Source organism: Bombina bombina, chromosome 1 (genome assembly GCF_027579735.1).
Source record: "Bombina bombina isolate aBomBom1 chromosome 1, aBomBom1.pri, whole genome shotgun sequence".
Lineage (NCBI taxonomy): Eukaryota > Metazoa > Chordata > Amphibia > Anura > Bombinatoridae > Bombina > Bombina bombina.
Window position 1 is genome coordinate 287,436,401 of NC_069499.1, and position 24,127 is coordinate 287,460,527.

Sequence of the window (24,127 nt, forward strand, 5' to 3'; positions counted from 1 at the left end):
AGACCATTACAGCTATGCATGCTCAATCAGTGGAATGGGGACTATACAGACTTGTCTTCCCAAATTCAAGTAGATCAGGTAACCAGGGACTCACTTCTCTGGTGGTTGACCCAGGATCACCTGTCTCAGGGAATGAGTTTCCGCAGACCGGAGTGGGTCATCATCACGACCGACGCCAGCCTCTTGGGGTGGGGCGCGGTCTGGGACTTCCTGAAAGCTCAGGGCCTATGGTCGCGGGAAGAGTCGCTTCTCCCGATAAACATTTTGGAACTAAGAGCTATATTCAATGCGCTCCTGGCTTGGCCTCAGCTAGCGGAAGCCAGGTTCATAAGATTTCAGTCGGACAACATAACGACTGTTGCGTACATCAATCATCAGGGGGGAACAAAGAGTTCCCTAGCGATGAAGGAAGTAACCAAGATAATCCAATGGGCAGAGAATCACTCCTGCCATCTATCTGCTATTCACATCCCAGGAGTAGACAACTGGGAGGCGGACTATTTGAGTCGTCAGACTTTCCATCCGGGGGAGTGGGAACTCCATCCGGAGGTCTTTGCTCAGTTAACCCAATTATGGGGCATTCCAGACATGGATCTAATGGCGTCCCGTCAGAACTTAAAGATACCTTGCTACGGGTCCAGATCCAGGGATCCCAAGGCGACTCTAGTGGATGCATTAGTGGCGCCTTGGTCGTTCAACCTAGCATATGTGTTTCCACCGTTTCCTCTCCTTCCCAGGCTCATAGCCAGGATCAAACAGGAGAAGGCCTTGGTGATTCTGATAGCTCCTGCGTGGCCACGCAGGACTTGGTATGCAGACCTGGTGAATATGTCATCGGCTCCACCATGGAAGCTACCTTTGAGACAGGATATTCTAGTACAAGGTCCATTCGAACATCCAAATCTAGTTTCTCTGCAGCTGACTGCTTGGAAATTGAACGCTTGATTTTATCCAAGCGTGGGTTTTCAAATTCTGTGATTGATACTCTGGTCCAAGCCAGAAAACCTGTGACTAGAAAGATTTACCATAAAATATGGAAAAGATATATCTGTTGGTGTGAATCCAAAGGATTCTCCTGGAGTAAGATTAAAATTCCAAAGATTCTCTCCTTTCTCCAAGAAGGTTTGGATAAAGGGTTGTCAGCTAGTTCTCTAAAAGGACAGATTTCTGCATTATCCGTCTTGTTGCACAAACGACTGGCAGCTTTGCCAGATGTACAAGCTTTTTGTTCAGGCTTTGGTTAGAATCAAGCCTGTTTACAGACCCATGACTCCTCCTTGGAGTCTAAATTTAGTTCTTTCAGTTCTTCAAGGGGTTCCGTTTGAACCTTTACATTCCATAGATATTAAGTTATTTTCTTGGAAAGTTCTGTTTTTGGTTGCTATTTCTTCTGCTAGAAGAGTTTCTGAATTATCTGCTTTGCAGTGTAATCCACCATATCTGGTTTTTCATTCAGATAAGGTTGTTTTGCGTACTAAGCCTGGTTTTCTTCCAAAAGTTGTTTCCAACAAGAACATCAACCAGGAAATAGTTGTTCCTTCTTTGTGTCCGAATCCAGTTTCAAAGAAGGAACGTTTATTACACAATTTAGATGTTGTTTGTGCTTTAAAGTTCTATTTAGAAGCAACAAAAGATTTTAGACAAACCTCATCTTTGTTTGTCGTTTACTCTGGTAAGAGGAGAGGTCAAAAAGCTACTGCTACCTCTCTCTCTTTCTGGCTGAAAAGCATTATCCGCTTGGCTTATGAGACTGCCGGACGGCAGCCTCCTGACCGTATCACAGCTCCCTCTACTAGGGCTGTGGCTTCCACATGGGCCTACAAGAACGAGGCTTCTTTTGACCAGATATGTAAGGCAGCGACTTGGTCTTCTCTGCACACTTTTGCCAAATTCTACAAATTTGATACTTTTGCTTCTTCGGAGGCTATTTTTGGGAGAAAGATTTTGCAAGCTGTGGTGCCTTCCGTTTAGGTAACCTGATTTGCTCCCTCCCTTCATCCGTGTCCTAAAGCTTTGGTATTGGTTCCCACAAGTAATGGATGACGCCGTGGACCGGACACACCAATGTTGGAGAAAACAGAATTTATGCTTACCTGATAAATTACTTTCTCCAACGGTGTGTCCGGTCCACGGCCCGCCCTGGTTTTTTAATCAGGTTTGAAAATTTTTTCTTTATACACTACAGTCACCACGGCACCTTATAGTTTCTCCTTTTTCTCCTAACCGTCGGTCGAATGACTGGGGGGCGGAGCCAGAGGGGGAGCTATATGGACAGCTCTTGCTGTGTGCTCTCCTTGCCTTTCCCTGTGGGGGAGAATATTTCCCACAAGTAATGGATGACGCCGTGGACCGGACACACCGTTGGAGAAAGTAATTTATCAGGTAAGCATAAATTCTGTTTTTTTTCTTGTCATTTTGAATTATAAAAAAGAAAATAAAAAACGGTTATTTTTGTGCTTTAAGTCCTTAAAGAGACAGTACTCAATATATTTATTTAGCAAAAGTGTTATTTGTTCACTTTATTAAAATGGATGAACACAGTGAATGCCTTATGTGTTTAAATGCCATTGTGGAACCCCCTGTTACACTTTGTCCCTCATATATAACTAGGGCATTACAGTGTAAAGAACACATTTTCTTATCTGATAATAATAATGATTGTACTCAGAACGATGATAATAATGATTGTACTCAGAATGATGAGGTTCAGGATACAGCTCAAACCCAAGCATCTCAGACCATAACACCCACACAGGCGCCATGTTCTTCGGTGTCTGCATCATTTACTCTGCAAGATATGGCTACAGTTATGTCCTCAACCCTTACATAAGTGTTATCTAAGTTACCAGTACTACAGGGTAAATGTAGTAAAATAGAGACCCATGTAGTCCATGCGACTTCTGATTCCTTGATGGCGATCTCTGATCTTCCCTTCCAGGACTCTGAAGGGGGGGGGGGGGGTAGGGAGGTTTTATCAGAAGGAGAACTGTCTGACTCAGGTAGTGCATTACCCAACGAATCCTAAGGTGGAGGGAGCCATTTCTACTCTAGCTAAACATACAACTATTCCTATTGAGGACAGTTGTGCCTTCAAAGACCCTATGGATAAAAATTTGGAGGGGCTTCTTAAGAAACTGTTTGTTCATCAAGGGTTTCTATTGCAACCAACTGCCTGCATTGTACCAGATACAACTGCGGCAGCCTTTTGGCTTGATGCCCTAGAAGAGTCTCTTAAAACTTAGACTCCTTTGGAAGAGATATTGGATAGAATCAAGGCCCTTAAGCTGGCCAATTATTTTCTCACGGACGCCGCCTTTCAGATTGCCTAGTTGGCGGCTAAGAATGCAGGTTTGGCCATTGTAGCGCGCAGAGCCTTATGGTTGAAATCCTGGTCTGCGGATGTATCCTCTAAATCCAAACTATTGGCTATTCCTTTCAAAGGAAAGACTGTATTCGGCCTGAATTTAAAAATTATGCTTCTGTTGAACAGAGTTGCAAGGCTGCAACTTGGTCGTCTCTTCATACTTTTTCCAAATTTTACAAATTTGATACATTTGCTTCTTCTGAGGCTGTTTTTGGGAGAAAGGTTCTTCAAGCAGTGGTGCCTTCCGTTTAGGTCCCTGTCTTGTCCCTCCCTTTCATCCGTGTCCTATAGCTTTGGTATTGTATCCCACAAGTAAGGATGAAATCCGTGGACTCGTCATATCTTGTAAAAGAAAAGCAAATTTATGCTTACCTGATAAATGTATTTCTTTTACGATATGACGAGTCCACGGCCCACCCTGTTATTTTTCTGAAGACAGGTTTTTATTTTTTGTTTAACTTCAGTCACCTCTGCTCCTTGGCTTTTCCTTTCTCTTCCTAAAACTTCGGCCGAATGACTGGAGGGGCAGGGTAGGGAGGGGCTATATATGCAGCTCTTTGCCACTTCCTGCTGACCAGGAGGCGATATCCCACAAGTAAGGAGGAAATCCGTGGACTCGTCATATCGTAAAATAAATAAATTTATCAGGTAAGCATAAATTTCCTTTTTGCCATTACAATTTTAAACAGAAAGTATTCCCACTGGTGTAATGAGCCTTATTAGTATTACCACATAATAAGCAAAAACGTAAATTGGTGTGAAATGGTATGCCTTAAAAGTAAAGCACCTGAAAAAGCAAAAATATATACTTTGAACATGTATTTGCATCCAGTTCCATTAATTTAAGTGTTCTTGTGCTTCTGTTCAAAGTAACCAGCTATTGAACAAGAGATACACAGCCAATGCACCCACTTATACCCTTAAAAAAGAGAAGGAGTTAAAAAAAAACCCCAAAAACTTAAATGGTTCAGATACACAATGTATATGTGTGTGTGTGTGGTGTGTGTGTGTGTGTGTATGTATATATATATATATATATATATATATATATATATATATATATAAACAGTCACTAATAAGATAGCACTCACTGGGTTTAATAAATCCCATAATGGGATCGTTTTAATCTTTGAAAATTCTACAATAAAAGATAAGTTTTATTTTTAAACCCAGTGAGTGCTATCTTATTAGTGACTGTTTTTGTATATCTTTGATATAGCACGCTGGTGACTGCTCACTCATATATATAGTATATAAAAAAAATCATTCCTATTTACTTTTATTTTCAGATTTATTTCTGTCCATGCTATCCTTTTTTACAGCTTAGCTCTTTTTTCCTATGAAGGCAGGCTCAGGAATGAGTGTCTTGAGTACTACATGATAAGTGTTTGCAACAATCTTTTAACACTATATATATATATATATATATATATATATATATATATATATATATATATATATATATATATAGTGCTCAGGAGGCTTCTGCATTATACACTTATAGAAAGGAGCTAAGTTTAAACAAACAAACAGTAGTAAACTGGAAAGTTTTTATAAATTGCACGCTCCATTTGAATCATGACACTTTAATTTTGACTTCTGTGTTCCTTTAATTCCACAATGGCAAACGTCTATAAGCCAAGAAACATCTATGCTAGTAATTCTTCAAATATGTTATTTAACAAATTTCATAACCTATAAATAATGTACCTTGCCAGATCCAATATGTACTTTATTATTTGTTCTAAATAACCCCCTTATTTCCACAGTAAGCAGTACGTCATCCCCTTGCAGTGCAGCTGCCCCATAGACTTTGAGTTCTGCATCATTTGTTCTCAGCCGCACCATGCCTTCCACATCTCTCCAACCTCAGGTACGTGTTTCAGTGTCATCAATTTTAGCATAGGGAGTCTAGCAAAGGAAAACAAGATTTTGTGACCGTCATATCCCACTTAAGAAATCCGTTGTTAACAAACATTTGTAAGATGCATAACTCTGTATACATGGGACATGCAAACCTCCCAAAATGATCATGAGTGCTTTGTATAGTTATCCTCTTAGCCTATACAACAATAGAAAATCAAAACTATTGATGTGACTAGAATAGATGAACCCAAGTAATGATTTGCAGAGAGTTATAATCTCTGTAGACTTCACTCTGTTGGTCTTTATGACTCTGTCCTCTCATGGTTTTCTCATCATACCTCTCTATTTGCTCCTTTGTGTCATCCTCTTTCACCATTTTTGTCCTCCTTTCTAGTTGTCATTTTGTGCCTCCCAATGTTTTATTCTTAGACATGGCTATTTTCTTTTTTACGTACTTCATCTTTGGAAACTTTCTCCACTTATTTGGCTTTATTTCAAATCTGTAACCCTTTCAATATCTCTCCTGAGCTTCTGTATCTTGTCACTAAGTATTCTGTCCATCTATTCCTTGATATCACACCATTGCATAAATTTAGCATTTTCGGAACTATTTTCCTTCCCAACAATGTCCCAATATTTAAAAATACACATTCACTGACCAAGTATATTGCTTTCTTAAATCTCTCTGAACTCTCACATCCATTAACTCCACAATATGTCTTGTCAATGCCTTATATGTAAAATTTCCAAAATGTGACTATTCCTCAACAAGGAATACAATAAATAAAATAAAAAACCTTCATCTGATATTCCTGTTTTCAGTCCATACCCAGTCCCGGTGAGCTCCTAATTTCTGATTACAAATCTATACTTTGCTTCCTGCTCTCTTCTAGAATTATATTGCTTGTGGTCATCTTTATGGAACCCATCAATGCTGGAAATGGGCTCCAAACCCAACATTCTTTCAAAAGCACGTTAAATACTATTGGTTCCTGGCTCAAATTCCCCCAAACACTCACCATTAAAGTCAAATATTTACCCTCTGCTCAACCAAAATGTTGTCATACTCTTTGTTACAGATGTAACTTTCTCTTTAGAATGAAAATTGCCCTTTCTGCAGAGCCGTCATTCTCATATCTATCTTTCTTCGCAATCTTCTTAATGCAATTTATTTGCATTATTCGTAAAAATAATTATAATAGTTAAAGTGAATGTAAAAATAATATTAAAAACAGGGGCACTTTCATTCATGAAAGTTTACATTGAAGCTGAGGAGAACAACATTAGAAAGCATTATGTCTTTGAGTTTGAGTCGTGTAGATAGACCTATTCTTGTAGGTCTATCTTTGGCTAGATACATATGCCAAATATAGAATGCAAAATTGCCCAGAAAAGAAACTAAAATTCTATTAACAATTTAAATGTGTTGTGGTTACAAAGGGTATTTATTATAATAAATAAAAAAATGTATTGTGGAAACACACATGATAGTCTCACCAAAATTAATTCGCAAATTTGCCCCATGTAAAACGCATATGTAATGGATTACTTGAAGAAGGCAAAAAATACTACCTAAAAAATCCACAGGTTTGAAATGATAAATCAGGAGAACTTCATTTTTTCGCAAAGAGAAAATCATCCTAATAACCCCAGCTCGCCTTTCAAACAGTACAAATTAATGCCTGTAATTTGTTGATAAATTTGTGCACACCGGTGCCCCTCTCAAAGTGCAAGCTGCAGAGAACTCAGAGGAGAATTCTCCTAGCCCTTGATAAATCTAGCCCAAAGTGACACCTGCAACCATCCTTTCTGCATGGTGATGAGGCTTTTGTTTAGTGCCTGTGAGGGTAAACATTACAGAACGTATGAGAACGCTTACTCTAGAGAAAATAATATGGGGTTCAGAGAGTAACCTAGTAATGCTTTACTACGCTGATGCTTTTTCCTAGTACATGGAAGTTACTCCTGGGTTGATAGCTTGCATCCTGTTCAGGCAGTGCACTGATTATTAGCTCCAGAGATTATATTTCTTTCCATGCTTTTATTGCTTTGTTTTTGTGCATGAATCAGATTAAAATGTATGATTTCTTTCTTCCTACAGTCTGTAGCCTGATGATATTGGCATAGGTTGCATGACCCTGAGGAGTTAAGCAGGATATCAGCTTTTTTTATTATTCTAATGTTTAGGTTCATTAATTGTGATTAGTTTCTGCTGCCGTATAATAGAGTACACTTGAAACAGACGGAAGTTGGCCTATTTAATATAGTAGCATGTTTACAGTATGTGCAGATAAAATGGCCTTGCTTAGTAATCATAAAGAGGCTTTAACAAACCTCACTTGTTCAGGTGCCAAGGTTGAATAATGTCTGTTTGTACCTGAGAAACATTTATTGCACATTTTGTATCTAAATGATGTCACTTCAGATATTACAATTTCACAAATCCTGATGCAGTCTTATTTCCCTTCCCTCACCCTAAAGTATATATAGAGTGCCATTGATATACTAATTATTTGTTTTTATGAGATTCTTCTGAATAGATTTGTTTAAATTGAAATTGTAGATTTTTTTTCTCTCACTAGAATTTAATTATTTGTGGATATTGAATGGTTGGTGCCATAATTAATATACAACACTCCTAACCATCCAGCATATTGCACATGGTCTTGGTTTATTCTACTCTCTCTCCCTCCCTGTAATTGTCTTCCCTTTAGGTTTTAATAAAATGAAACTAGACACTACTTAAACCCTGTCCGTAAATTCACAGCCACAGTTGGATCATCATCACTCTGCTCCATATAACTGGCTACTCCCAATATTGCCCTATCCTTGGTCCTAGTGCTTCTGGTTTTGAGAAAAACATCTGGGAAATATATCATATATATGTATAATGTGTGTGTGTATATGTATATGTGTATATATATATATATATATATATATATACACACACACACACACACATCATCTCACAAAAGTGAGTAGACCCCTCACATTTTTGTAAATATTTAATTATATCTTTTCATGTGACATCACTGAAGAAATTACGCTTTGCTACAATGTAAAGTAGTGAGTGTACAGCCTGTATAACAGTGTAAATTTGCTTTCCCCTTAAAATAACTCAACACACAGCCATTAATGCCTAAACCGTTGGCGACAAAAGTAAGTAAACCCCTAAATGGAGATGTCCAAATTGGGCCCAATAAGCCATTTTCCCTCCCCGGTGTCATATGACTTGTTAGTGTTACACGGTCTCAGGTGTGAATGGGGAGTAGATGTGTTAAATTTTGGTGTTGTCGCTCACACACTCTCATACTGGTCACTGGATGTTCAACATGGCACCTCATGGCAAAGAACTCTCTGACGATCTGAAAAAAAGAATTGTTATTCTACAGAAAGATGGCCTAGGCTATACGAAGATTGCCCAGACCCTGAAACTGAGCTGCAGCATGGTGGGCAAGATCATACAGTGGTTTCACAGGACAGGTTCCACTCAGAACAGGCCTCACCATGATCGACCAAAGAAGTTGAGTGCATGTGCTCAGTGTCATATCCAGAGGTTGTGTTTGGGAAATAGACGTATGAGTTCTGCCAGCATTGCTGCAGAGGTTGAAGAGGTGGGGGGGTTAGCCTATCAGTGCTCAGACCATACGCCGCACACTGCAGCAAATTGGTCTGCATGGCTGTCATCCCAGAAGGAAGCCTCTTCTAAAGATGATGCACAAGAAAGCCGACAATCAGACTAAGGACATGGATTACTGGAACCATGTCCTGTGATCCGATGAGACCAAGATAAACTTATTTGGTTCAGATGGTGTCAAGTTTGTGTGGCGGCAACCAGGTGAGGAGTACAAAGACAAGTGTGTCTTGCCTACAGTAAAGCATGGTGGTGGGAGTGTCATGGTCTGGGCCTGCATGAGTGCTGCCGGTACTGGGGAGCTACAGTTCATTGAGGGAACTATGAATGCCAACATGTACTGTGACATACTGAAGCAGAGCATGATCTCCTCCCTTCGGAGACTGGGCCGCAGGGCAGTATTCCAACATGATAAAAACCCCAAACACACCTCCAAGACGACCACTGCCTTACTAAAGAAGCTGAAGGTAAAGGTGATGGACTGTTCTCCAGACCTAAACCCTATTGAGCATCTGTGGGGCATCCTCAAACGGAAGGTGGGGGAGCGCAAGGTCTCTAACATTCACCAGCTCTGTGATGTCGTCATGGAGGAGTGTAAGAGGACTCCAATGGCAACCTGTGAACCTCCATGCCCAAGAGGGTTAAGGCAGTGCTGGAAAATAATGGCGGCCACACAAAATATTGACACTTTGGGCCCAATTTGGACATTTCCACTTAGGAGTGTACACACTTTTGTTGTCAACGGTTTAGACATTAATGGCTGTGTGTTGTTATTTTGAGGGGACAGAAAATTTACACTGTTATACAGGCTGTGCACTCACTACATTGCAGCAAAGTATAATTTCTTCAGTGTTGTCACATGAAAAGATATAATAAAATATTTACAAAAATGTGAGGGGTGTACTCACTTTTGTGAGATACAGCGCTCTCCAGGGGTGATGGTATGTTGAAAAGCCAGAGGAGTTTAGAAAGTAGTTGATATTAGGAGACATAAAGACAAAACAATAAAGTAGTGTAATATTATTACCACTATGCTAAAAAGATGTGAGATTAATTATGCTCACCTAGATAAACCTCATCAGTAAGAGGTATACAGTAAGCTCAGATGGGATATATAATTTCCACTGTGGTAAAGGTGTATCAACTTGAAATCCAAGTGAGAATACGTGTGGTAATGCTTAAAACAGAGTTCAAAAACCACTTTATTTTCTCTTATTAAAAGCAACAGATACTTAAAATGTCCTGTAAAAGTCCAGTTGGACAGAATTCTTGTATTTAAAATACAAAACAGCTTCCACAATAAATGATCAAGAGTACATAGTTCAAATGGGTACAAACGAGACGAAGCACTGATCCTGTTAGTATACTGTACAGATGTCTATACTTATCTGCATATGCAGAGTCCTGTGCTTCTATGTCTCTTGTAGCAGTAGAAACTTTGTTGTCCCGTTGTGGAGGAATGCAGAAAACAGCTCCGGTAGTAGGTCTCTGAGTTCCAAGACCGCAAGACCGGATGCGATGTCACACGCTGTGTAGCTACGCCCTTATGCGTTTCGTGAGGCTCTCCTCACTTCGTCAGAGGGAAATAGGATAATATATATATATATATATATATATATATTTATGTGTGTGTGTATGTATATGTATATACTGTGTATATGTGTGTGTGTGTACAGGGAGTGCAGAATTATTAGGCAAATGAGTATTTTGACCACATCATCCTCTTTATGCATGTTGTCTTACTCCAAGCTGTATAGGCTCGAAAGCCTACTACCAATTAAGCATATTAGGTGATGTGCATCTCTGTAATGAGAAGGGGTGTGGTCTAATGACATCAACACCCTATATCAGGTGTGCATAATTATTAGGCAACTTCCTTTCCTTTGGCAAAATGGGTCAAAAGAAGGACTTGACAGGCTCAGAAAAGTCAAAAATAGTGAGATATCTTGCAGAGGGATGCAGCACTCTTAAAATTGCAAAGCTTCTGAAGCGTGATCATCGAACAATCAAGCGTTTCATTCAAAATAGTCAACAGGGTCGCAAGAAGCGTGTGGAAAAACCAAGGTGCAAAATAACTGCCCATGAACTGAGAAAAGTCAAGCGTGCAGCTGCCAAGATGCCACTTGCCACCAGTTTGGCCATATTTCAGAGCTGCAACATCACTGGAGTGCCCAAAAGCACAAGGTGTGCAATACTCAGAGACATGGCCAAGGTAAGAAAGGCTGAAAGACGACCACCACTGAACAAGACACACAAGCTGAAACGTCAAGACTGGGCCAAGAAATATCTCAAGACTGATTTTTCTAAGGTTTTATGGACTGATGAAATGAGAGTGAGTCTTGATGGGCCAGATGGATGGGCCCGTGGCTGGATTGGTAAAGGGCAGAGAGCTCCAGTCCGACTCAGACGCCAGCAAGGTGGAGGTGGAGTACTGGTTTGGGCTGGTATCATCAAAGATGAGCTTGTGGGGCCTTTTCGGGTTGAGGATGGAGTCAAGCTCAACTCCCAGTCCTACTGCCAGTTTCTGGAAGACACCTTCTTCAAGCAGTGGTACAGGAAGAAGTCTGCATCCTTCAAGAAAAACATGATTTTCATGCAGGACAATGCTCCATCACACGCGTCCAAGTACTCCACAGCGTGGCTGGCAAGAAAGGGTATAAAAGAAGAAAATCTAATGACATGGCCTCCTTGTTCACCTGATCTGAACCCCATTGAGAACCTGTGGTCCATCATCAAATGTGAGATTTACAAGGAGGGAAAACAGTACACCTCTCTGAACAGTGTCTGGGAGGCTGTGGTTGCTGCTGCACGCAATGTTGATGGTGAACAGATCAAAACACTGACAGAATCCATGGATGGCAGGCTTTTGAGTGTCCTTGCAAAGAAAGGTGGCTATATTGGTCACTGATTTGTTTTTGTTTTGTTTTTGAATGTCAGAAATGTATATTTGTGAATGTTGAGATGTTATATTGGTTTCACTGGTAAAAATAAATAATTGAAATGGGTATATATTTGTTTTTTGTTAAGTTGCCTAATAATTATGCACAGTAATAGTCACCTGCACACACAGATATTCCCCTAAAATAGCTAAAACTAAAAACAAACTAAAAACTACTTCCAAAAATATTCAGCTTTGATATTAATGAGTTTTTTGGGTTCATTGAGAACATGGTGGTTGTTCAATAATAAAATGAATCCTCAAAAATACAACTTGCCTAATAATTCTGCACTCCCTGTGTATATATATATATATATATATATATATATATATATATATATATACACACACACACAACACTACACACAACGAAGGTCTGGCACTCATATGGAAAATTACAAAACAAATTTATCAACACTATTGTTTGGCTGTGGATAGGTACCCAGGAGGGAAGAGACCTTGACGTGGTTCCTGGGCTTGACCCTTTTGGCCAGATGTGATAACTAATGCTTTCATTTTTCACTTTTAATCTTAGCTGTGTACTTGCAAGTGAGTGCCAGACTCTCTGTGTGTGGTGTTGATTAATTTTTTTTTTTAATTTTCCCTATGGTCTTTGCACCCAGACTTGTCTGGGGTTAACTGCATGGGTCTCTGGATGCTGTGCAGCTGGCTGAGTTCTATTGAGCACCCAGGGCTGGGCATTTTGCAGGGTCATAGGATGTGTAACCGGTTCAGTTTGAAAGTGCAGTGCATTTCCGTGTTTTGTGTGTGTCTTTATGTAAACTTGAAGTGGGAAAGTGTCAACACCCATTGAACCTTTCTACATACTACTTCCCCTTATTTTTAATATCTACTTCTTTGTATATACATAGTGTAGTTTTTTTTTGTGTGCAGATGAATAGTTTAACCCCTCTCAGAAGACCAGTCTTCTATTTACTACTTCATCTGGCCTCCCTGCAACTTGTTTTTTTGTGTCTAGTGTGCAAATGATGTAGTGTATATATGTGAGCGCCTATTGTGTAAAATACAACTGTGTAAAACACAACTGGCTAAAGATCTTATTTCTCTTGTAAGGTGTATCCAGTCCACGGATTCATCCTTTACTTGTGGGATATTCTCCTTCCTAACAGGAAGTGGCAAAGAGAGCACACAGGAGAGCACCCCCTCTAGCTCCCCCTCTAGCTCCACCCCCCAGTCATTCTCTTTGCCGGCTCTAAGCAAGAGGGTCCCTCTTGGAAGGGTAAAGTGAATGTGGTGTTAGATTTGTAGTTTTTGTTTTCTACAAGCAAAAGTTTATTTTATGTTGAAATGTTTTTATTGGACAATATTTTCAGTACATTAACAATTGTACATTGGAATAATAAACATCAAACTTAGAGGAAAAAACAGAAAAAGGAAAAACATGTGATGAAAAATCACTGAGGAAAAAAAAAGAAAAGAAAATAATACAAAGGTACCACATGTGTGAATCAGTAGGTATTACATTCTTTATAACATTTCAGTTAAGAGTGTATACAGTATCTTTCCATAGATGATACGGGATTAGAGCATTAACAGTAGGATTGAAATCAGTTCCTTATGTGGAGTTGTAGGTGATGTTGGACCCCCCCTTTAGTATCCAGTAAAACCAGATTTTGTCCACTACCTCCTTGTTATCTAGAATCCAGGAAGCTGAATCACACATAGAGTATGTCGTCTTGATTTTATTCAATACTTCCTGCCATGTAAGGGATCCCGTTTTCCAGTATTTGGCTATACAGGATCTTGTAACTGTACACAGAATCTTAATATATGTGTTTATTGAACCTAGTTAGTCGAGTATGGAGTAAAGCCTGTGCCTGGGTGAGTTGGATATTAACATCTAGAGTGTAGCTTATCAGGAGAGAGAGATTGTCCCAAACCTGTTTAACTTTGTCGCATTCCCACCATAAGTGTGTATAAGTACCTAGGGCATTGCATCCTCTATAGCATGACCTATTCCCTGTGGGGATCATGTGTGCTGTCTGTAGGGGTGTTAAATACCATCTGTAAGCAGTTTTGAGTGCATTTTCCCTTAGGTCTGCACTAAGCAGTCCTCTATCTATCTCACTAAAGATGTCACTCCATTTCTGTGCGTCCAGCTCCACTCCCAAATCTCTTTCCCAATTTAAAATTAATTGAGATTTAACCTGTGTGTGAATTGATTGAATTGCTGAGTACAACCTCGAAATGGTATGTTTCGTTCTGTGTGGAGCCTTACATATAGTCTCTAGTATTGTGGTGTTCTGGACTGTATAGGTCTTTTGAAATTCTCTTAGAGCTGATAATATCTGGAGGTATAGGAACCAGTTTAATGTTAGAGGTGAAATTTTATCTTGTAACTGATTGAATGTTAAAATTACATTATTATGTATTAGATCAGCGACTCTGTAGAGGCCCTTATTACGCCATTTGTCTATTAGTAATCGGTAATCCCGAGGTAGGAGGTATCTGATTGGCGTATTTTTGGCATGCATTGGTCTTAGCTTAGTCATTTTGGCAACTTTATTCCAAGACACTAGTGTGGAGTCCCAAGTGGGGGGTTTGACTTGTTGTGTGGTAAATGTGTGTGTCCTATCTTCCCATATAATGTCTGCTGGTTGATTCCAGCCTCCCATTTCAGCTTCGAGAGTTGGCCAAATAGTATCGATATTAGGGTTGTCTAGAAGTGCTGTTTGAGCCAATCTCGCTGCCCTGTAATAGTCAATTAGGTTGGGGACCCCAATCCCCCCTAGAGCTCTGTGTCTTGTCAAAATATTTGCTGGAATTCTAGGGGATTTTTTTCCTCTGATAAATCTTATCAGATCTGATTGGACCTGCGCTAATTCTTTGAGTGGTATTTTAACTGGAAGTGCCCTAAAAAGATATAATAAGCGTGGTAGAATATTCATCTTAACCGCAGCTTTTCGTCCGTACCAGGAAAAGGAATATTTCGACCATTGTTGGAGGTCTTGGCGGGTCTCTTTAAATAATGGTAAGTAATTAGATTTATACAGTTGGTTAAATTGGGTTGTTAGGTGTATGCCTAGATATTTAATAGTTTGGGTGGCCCATTTCATGGTGAAATTTAACTCTATTAGCTTTCGGGTGTGGGGTGGCAAAAGAATAGGGAGAACTTCACATTTTTCTAGGTTAATCTTATAACCTGAGATAGATGAAAATCTATCTAATAATTGATATAAATTTGGAAGGGAAATCAATGGTTTGGTGACTGTTAGCAAAATGTCATCAGCAAACAACGTGAGTTTATATTCAGTGGATCTAAGTTTGAATCCTGAAATATCTGGGGAATCTCTTATCTGTGCTGCCAGAGGCTCAATACATAGGGCAAACAGGAGGGGTGACAGGGGACATCCCTGCCTAGTTCCGTTTAAGATGGGGAAGATTTTAGACTTGTACCCTGTTGCCGTTACCTGCGCTGCAGGGTTTGAATATATCATCTTAATTGCAGTTATGAAAGGACCTCTGAATCCCATGCTGTGAAGCACTTGTAATAGATACTTCCAATCGATTCTATCAAATGCCTTCTCTGCGCCCAACGAGAGGAGCAGAGAAGGCGTTTTGGACTCAGTTAAGTAATGTATGGAGTCTACCATGCGTCTGATATTATCTGGGGCCTCTCTATCCTTTATAAAACCGACCTGATCCGGATGAATCAGACGGGCAATATTGTTTTAAGATGGTTGGCAAGAATTTTGGTAAAGATTTTGAGATCCTGATTGATAAGGGAAATGGGACGGTAGTTCGAACAATATTTTGGATTTCTGCCCGGTTTGGGGATTACCACAATCTTGGCCATTAGTAGTTCAGGGGGAATTGGGCGCCCCCCCAGGATCTGATTACAAAAATCGGTTAACTGGGGAATTAAATTAGACTTAAATAATTTGTAATACTCCCCTGGAAAACCGTCTGGGCCAGGGGCCTTGCCTTTTTTAAGGTCTTTAATAGCTAAAGATACCTCCAAAGGTGATATCTGGGAATTCAATAGTTTTCTATCATCGTCTGATATTACCTTTAGTTTAGCTTCTGTGAGAAAATCTGTAGTGTCGGAGCTAATCTGTGGTGTGAGTATTACCTTTTTGCCGTCATACAATTTCCCATAAAATTCTGCAAAAGTGTCAACAATTTCTTGGGGATGGGATACGGAAACGCCTTGCGTGTTAATTATACTCGGAATGGCCGAGGCCTTACATCGTTCACGTATTTTGTGAGCTAGAAATTTATCTGGTTTGTTAGCAAACACGTAATATTGTGTCTTCCGTTTCAAAATTGCCCTCGCTGCCATAGAATTTAAAATGTCATTTAATTGATCTCTCTTTTTAGTGAGTTCTTTCATAATAATGAGTTTTGTGTGCGTTTATGTTGAGTTTCTAAGATTTTTATTTCCCCTTGAAGCAGAGATAGCAAAGTTCTTTTATGAGTGAATGAACAGGATTTAGTTTGGATTAGAAGTCCTCTCATGTACGCCTTATGGGCTGCCCAAGTATATAAGGGGTTAGCAGTGATTGTTAATCCTCCAAAACTCAGTCAGCAATTCATTAGTTTTATCCAAGGTCTGTTTGTCCCTAAATAAGCCCTGATCAAAAGTCCAGGTTTTAGCTCTCTTGGGGTCCTGGACCCCGTCCATTTGAATTGAAATTGGGGAATGGTCTGACCATGTACAGGTATGAATATCTGACGACAGGATTAGTGGAAGCAGAATTTGGCTAGCTAATATGTAGTCTATTCTCGTGTATGATTTATGCGCAGCCGAATAGAATGTAGTGTCGTTAGTGTCCCTGTATAAAAAAATTTCCAAGTATCTTGGAGAGTGTGAGGGGCAAATGTGTCCCGGATAGATTTAACCATCTTGTTATGGCGGTTTTGTTTATTTTTTAACCGTGAGTTGGAGAAAGATTTGAGATTAATGTTGAAATCCCCCGCCACTATCATCCTATGTTGAGACCAATTTGTTAGTAGGTGAGAGATATTTTTAAAGAATGTGTGTTGGTTATCATTTGGGGCATAAATGTTGCAAAGGATGATATCTGAGTTGCCTATTTGCCCTTCACCAACAAGTTTCTACCCTCTGGGTCCGCCAAAGTATATTCATGTGCAAAGTTCAACGATTTAAGGAAATCATTAAATAATATAAATTGGGACAATGTATTTTCTAATAAAAATACAGAGGATAAATGGATAATATTTAAAAATTTGTTAAATAAATATACATATCAATACATACCATATGGTTATAAAAATAAAAATAAAAAAAATAAGCCGTTATGGCTAAATAAAAATGTGTTAAAAGAAATTAGGAAAAAACGTAGGGCATTTAAATTATTAAAAGAAAATAGTACAGACTCAGCATACAATATTTATAAGGAATGTAACAAAGCATGCAAAAAAGCAATCAAATTAGCCAAAATTGAAAATGAAAAATTAATTGCCAAGGATTCTAAGTCTAACCCGAAAAGGTTCTTTAAGTACATAAATAGCAAAAAATCTAAGAAGGATAATATAGGTACATTAAAATGTGTGGAGGGTAGCATGATAAATAATGACAGGGAAAAGGCTGAGGTACTAAACCAGTTTTTTTCTTCAGTATACACAAGAGAGGAACCATTGAATGATACTTTGGAACAGAATAGAACATGCCAGTCCATACCACTAACTGGGTTTTGTTTAGAGGATATCAGGAAAAAACTAAAAAATATTAAGGTAAATAAAACTCCAGGCCCAGATGGAATACACCCAAGGGTGTTAAGTGAACTTAGCACTGTTCTAGACAAACCTTTACTCTTAATTTTTCAAGACTCATTATCCTCAGGCATGGTACCCCAGGATTGGCGTAAAGCTGATGTGGTGCCACTCTTCAAAAAGGGAAGCAGGGATGATCCAGGAAGCTATAGACCAGTTAGTCTGACATCAATAGTGGGGAAGATATTTGAAGGGATTATAAGGGATTATATTGATGAGCATATTCGTGTAAACAAGATTATGAGTTCTAATCAGCATGGCTTTAGGAGAAATAGATCATGTCAAACTAATCTAATTAGATTCTACGAGGAAGTAAGTAAAAATATAGATAAAGGGGAATCAGTTGATGTGATATACTTAGATTTTGCAAAGGCATTCGATACAGTGCCACATGAGAGATTAATGCACAAAATTAAGGGACTGGGAATAGCTGAAAATGTTAGCTCATGGATAAATAACTGGATAAAAGATAGGGAGCAACGAGTAGCAGTAAATGGATCATACTCAGATTGGACAAAGGTAATCAGTGGCGTCCCCCAGGGATCAGTACTGGGCCCTGTTCTTTTTAATATTTTTATAAATGACTTGGAGCAAGGATTAAATAGCGACATCTCTATTTTTGCAGATGATACTAAGTTAAGTAAGGTCATTAGGTCAGAGCAGGATGAACTCTCTTTGCAAAGGGATTTGCGAAAATTAGAACTATGGGCAAGTGAATGGAAAATGAGATTTAATACGGAAAAATGTAAGGTTCTACATTTTGGAAGTAAAAATAAGCAGGCTATGTATTTTTTAAATGGGACAAGACTTAGCCAAACACAGGAGGAAAGGGATTTGGGAGTAGTAATAGATAACAAGCTAAAAATGAGTGCACAATGCAGGGCAGCGGCTTCAAAGGCTAATAAGATACTAGCATGTATTAAAAGAGGCATTGATTCAAGGGAGGAAAGCATAATTCTGTCATTATATAAAGCCCTGGTAAGACCTCACCTTGAGTTTGGAGTGCAGTTCTGGGGACCGATTGCTAAAAAAGATATTGCAGAACTAGAAAAAGTTCAGAGAAAGGCCACAAAGCTAATAAGGGGATTGGAGAAATTAACCTATGAGGAGAGGCTAGCCAAACTGGGTCTGTTCTCTTTAGAAAAAAGGCGCTTGAGAGGTGACATGATTACTTTATATAAATATATTCAAGGCCCATATACAGAGATGGCAGAAGCTCTTTTTATTCCAAGAAAATTGGTTCTGACAAGAGGTCATAATTTAAGATTGGAGGAAAGGAGATTTAATCTCCTGCAACGGAAACGTTTTTTCACTGTAAGAGCAATAAAATTGTGGAACTCATTACCAAAGGAGGTAGTGAATGCCAATACCATAGATACATTTAAAAATAGTCTGGATAAATTTCTGTATATAAACAAAATTCATGGATATGATTGCTAGTATTAAATGGGTCCCATTTTAATGGGGTTATTTAAGCTTAACTGGAGCTTTCTCCAACATAGGTGTGTCCGGTCCACGGCGTCATCCTTACTTGTGGGATATTCTCTTCCCCAACAGGAAATGGCAAAGAGCCCAGCAAAGCTGGTCACATGATCCCTCCTAGGCTCCGCCTACCCCAGTCATTCTCTTTGCCGTTGTACAGGCAACATCTCCACGGAGATGGCTTAGAGTTTTTTAGTGTTTAACTGTAGTTTTTATTATTCAATCAAGAGTTTGTTATTTTGAAATAGTGCTGGTATGTACTATTTACTCAGAAACAGAAAAGAGATGAAGATTTCTGTTTGTATGAGGAAAATGATTTTAGCAACCGTAACTAAAATCCATGGCTGTTCCACACAGGACTGTTGAGAGCAATTAACTTCAGTTGGGGGAACAGTGTGCAGTCTCTTGCTGCTTGAGGTATGACACATTCTAACAAGACGATGTAATGCTGGAAGCTGTCATTTTCCCTATGGGATCCGGTAAGCCATGTTTATTACGATCATAAATAAGGGCTTCACAAGGGCTTATTAAGACTGTAGACTGTTTCTGGGCTAAATCGATTCATTATTAACACATATTTAGCCTTGAGGAATCATTTTATCTGGGTATTTTGATATAATAATATCGGCAGGCACTGTATTAGACACCTTATTCCTTAGGGGCTTTCCCAAAGCTTAAGCAGAGCCTCATTTTCGCGCCGGTGTGGCGCACTTGTTTTTGAGAGGCATGGCATGCAGTCGCATGTGAGAGGAGCTCTGATACTTAGAAAAGACTTTCTGAAGGCGTCATTTGGTATCGTATTCCCCTTTGGGCTTGGTTGGGTCTCAGCAAAGCAGATACCAGGGACTGTAAAGGGGTTAAAGTTTAAAACGGCTCCGGTTCCGTTATTTTAAGGGTTAAAGCTTCCAAATTTGGTGTGCAATACTTTTAAGGCTTTAAGACACTGTGGTGAAAATTTGGTGAATTTTGAACAATTCCTTCATGTTTTTTCGCAATTGCAGTAATAAAGTGTGTTCAGTTTAAAATTTAAAGTGACAGTAACGGTTTTATTTTAAAACGTTTTTGTACTTTGTTATCAAGTTTATGCCTGTTTAACATGTCTGAACTACCAGATAGACTGTGTTCTGAATGTGGGGAAGCCAGAATTCCTATTCATTTAAATAAATGTGATTTATGTGATAATGACAATGATGCCCAAGATGATTCCTCAAGTGAGGGGAGTAAGCATGGTACTGCATCATTCCCTCCTTCGTCTACACGAGTCTTGCCCACTCAGGAGGCCCCTAGTACATCTAGCGCGCCAATACTCCTTACTATGCAACAATTAACGGCTGTAATGGATAATTCTGTCAAAAACATTTTAGCCAAAATGAACCCTTGTCAGCGTAAGCGTGGCTGCTCTGTTTTAGATACTGAAGAGCATGACGACGCTGATATTAATATCTCTGAAGGGCCCCTAACCCAGTCTGATGGGGCCAGGGAGGTTTTGTCTGAGGGAGAAATTACTGATTCAGGGAACATTTCTCAACAGGCTGAACCTGATGTGATTGCATTTAAATTTAAGTTGGAACATCTCCGCATTCTGCTTAAGGAGGTATTATCCACTCTGGATGATTGTGAAAAGTTGGTCATCCCAGAGAAACTATGTAAAATGGACAAGTTCCTAGAGGTGCCGGGGCTCCCAGAAGCTTTTCCTATACCCAAGCGGGTGGCGGACATTGTTAATAAAGAATGGGAAAGGCCCGGTATTCCTTTCGTCCCTCCCCCCATATTTAAAAAATTGTTTCCTATGGTCGACCCCAGAAAGGACTTATGGCAGACAGTCCCCAAGGTCGAGGGAGCGGTTTCCACTTTAAACAAACGCACCACTATACCCATAGAGGATAGTTGTGCTTTCAAAGATCCTATGGATAAAAAATTAGAAGGTTTGCTTAAAAAGATGTTTGTTCAGCAGGGTTACCTTCTACAACCAATTTCATGCATTGTCCCTGTCGCTACAGCCGCATGTTTCTGGTTCGATGAGCTGATAAAGACGCTCGATAGTGATTCTCCTCCTTATGAGGAGATTATGGACAGAATCAATGCTCTCAAATTGGCTAATTCTTTCACCCTAGACGCCACTTTGCAATTGGCTAGGTTAGCGGCTAAGAATTCTGGGTTTGCTATTGTGGCGCGCAGAGCGCTTTGGTTGAAATCTTGGTCGGCTGATGCGTCTTCCAAGAACAAGCTACTAAACATTCCTTTCAAGGGGAAAACGCTGTTTGGCCCTGACTTGAAAGAGATTATCTCTGATATCACTGGGGGTAAGGGCCACGCCCTTCCTCAGGATCGGCCTTTCAAGGCAAAAAATAGACCTAATTTTCGTCCCTTTCGTAAAAACGGACCAGCCCAAAGTGCTACGTCCTCTAAGCAAGAGGGTAATACTTCTCAAGCCAAGCCAGCTTGGAGACCAATGCAAGGCTGGAACAAGGGAAAGCAGGCCAAGAAACCTGCCACTGCTACCAAGACAGCATGAAATGTTGGCCCCCGATCCGGGACCGGATCTGGTGGGGGGCAGACTCTCTCTCTTCGCTCAGGCTTGGGCAAGAGATGTTCTGGATCCTTGGGCGCTAGAAATAGTCTCCCAAGGTTATCTTCTGGAATTCAAGGGACTTCCCCCAAGGGGGAGGTTCCACAGGTCTCAGTTGTCTTCAGACCACATAAAAAGACAGGCGTTCTTACATTGTGTAGAAGACCTGTTAAAAATGGGAGTGATTCATCCAGTTCCATTAAGAGAACAAGGGATGGGGTTCTACTCCAATCTGTTCATAGTTCCCAAAAAAGAGGGAACGTTCAGACCAATCTTAGATCTCAAGATCTTAAACAAGTTTCTCAAGGTTCCATCGTTCAAGATGGAAACCATTCGAACTATTCTTCCTTCCATCCAGGAAGGTCAATTCATGACCACGGTGGATTTAAAGGATGCGTATCTACATATTCCTATCCACAAGGAACATCATCGGTTCCTAAGGTTCGCATTCCTGGACAAACATTACCAGTTCGTGGCGCTTCCTTTCGGATTAGCCACTGCTCCAAGGATTTTCACAAAGGTACTAGGGTCCCTTCTAGCTGTGCTACGACCAAGGGGCGTTGCGGTAGTACCTTACTTGGACGACATTCTGATTCAAGCGTCGTCCCTTCCTCAAGCAAAGGCTCACACGGACATCGTCCTGGCCTTTCTCAGATCTCACGGATGGAAAGTGAACGTGGAAAAGAGTTCTCTATCCCCGTCAACAAGGGTTCCCTTCTTGGGAACAATTATAGACTCCTTAGAAATGAGGATTTTTCTGACAGAGGTCAGAAAAACAAAACTTCTAGACTCTTGTCGGATACTTCATTCCGTTCCTCTTCCTTCCATAGCTCAGTGCATGGAAGTGATCGGGTTGATGGTAGCGGCAATGGACATAGTTCCTTTTGCGCGCATTCATCTAAGACCATTACAACTGTGCATGCTCAGTCAGTGGAATGGGGACTATACAGACTTGTCTCCGAAGATACAAGTAAATCAGAGGACCAGAGACTCACTCCGTTGGTGGCTGTCCCTGGACAACCTGTCACAAGGGATGACATTCCGCAGACCAGAGTGGGTCATTGTCACGACCGACGCCAGTCTGATGGGCTGGGGCGCGGTCTGGGGATCCCTGAAAGCTCAGGGTCTTTGGTCTCGGGAAGAATCTCTTCTACCGATAAATATTCTGGAACTGAGAGCGATATTCAATGCTCTCAAGGCTTGGCCTCAGCTAGCGAGGACCAAGTTCATACGGTTTCAATCAGACAACATGACAACTGTTGCGTACATCAACCATCAGGGGGGAACAAGGAGTTCCCTAGCGATGGAAGAAGTGACCAAAATCATTCTATGGGCGGAGTCTCACTCCTGCCACCTGTCTGCTATCCACATCCCAGGAGTGGAAAATTGGGAAGCGGATTTTCTGAGTCGTCAGACATGGCATCCGGGGGAGTGGGAACTCCATCCGGAAATCTTTGCCCAAGTCACTCACCTGTGGGGCATTCCAGACATGGATCTGATGGCCTCTCGTCAGAACTTCAAAGTTCCTTGCTACGGGGCCAGATCCAGGGATCCCAAGGCGGCTCTAGTGGATGCACTAGTAGCACCTTGGACCTTCAAACTAGCTTATGTGTTCCCGCCATTTCCTCTCATCCCCAGGCTGGTAGCCAGGATCAATCAGGAGAGGGCGTCGGTGATCTTGATAGCTCCTGCGTGGCCACGCAGGACTTGGTATGCAGATCTGGTGAATATGTCATCGGCTCCACCTTGGAAGCTACCTTTGAGACGAGACCTTCTTGTTCAGGGTCCGTTCGAACATCCGAATCTGGTTTCACTCCAGCTGACTGCTTGGAGATTGAACGCTTGATTTTATCGAAGCGAGGATTCTCAGATTCTGTTATCGATACTCTTGTTCAGGCCAGAAAGCCTGTAACTAGAAAGATTTACCACAAAATTTGGAAAAAATATATCTGTTGGTGTGAATCTAAAGGATTCCCTTGGGACAAGGTTAAGATTCCTAGGATTCTATCCTTCCTTCAAGAAGGATTGGAAAAAGGATTATCTGCAAGTTCCCTGAAGGGACAGATTTCTGCCTTGTCGGTGTTACTTCACAAAAAGCTGGCAGCTGTGCCAGATGTTCAAGCCTTTGTTCAGGCTCTGGTTAGAATCAAGCCTGTTTACAAACCTTTGACTCCTCCTTGGAGTCTCAATTTAGTTCTTTCAGTTCTTCAGGGGGTTCCGTTTGAACCCTTACATTCCGTTGATATTAAGTTATTATCTTGGAAAGTTTTGTTTTTAGTTGCAATTTCTTCTGCTAGAAGAGTTTCAGAATTATCTGCTCTGCAGTGTTCTCCTCCTTATCTGGTGTTCCATGCAGATAAGGTGGTTTTACGTACTAAACCTGGTTTTCTTCCAAAAGTTGTTTCTAACAAAAACATTAACCAGGAGATTATCGTACCTTCTCTGTGTCCGAAACCAGTTTCAAAGAAGGAACGTTTGTTGCACAATTTGGATGTTGTTCGCGCTCTAAAATTCTAT

The 24,127-nt window shown here is 40.4% G+C and overlaps 1 protein-coding gene across 1 annotated transcript in view; it reads left to right on the plus strand.

The window, feature by feature from the left end:
- The window catches only part of CFAP221 (cilia and flagella associated protein 221), a 453,572-nt gene that overhangs the window by 106,048 nt on the left and 323,397 nt on the right, over positions 1 to 24,127 (plus strand). Inside the window, exon 7 of the mRNA XM_053698027.1 lies at positions 5,134 to 5,237. Coding sequence (XP_053554002.1) covers positions 5,134 to 5,237 — 104 coding nt within the window. The remainder of the gene's footprint in view (positions 1 to 5,133; positions 5,238 to 24,127) is intronic.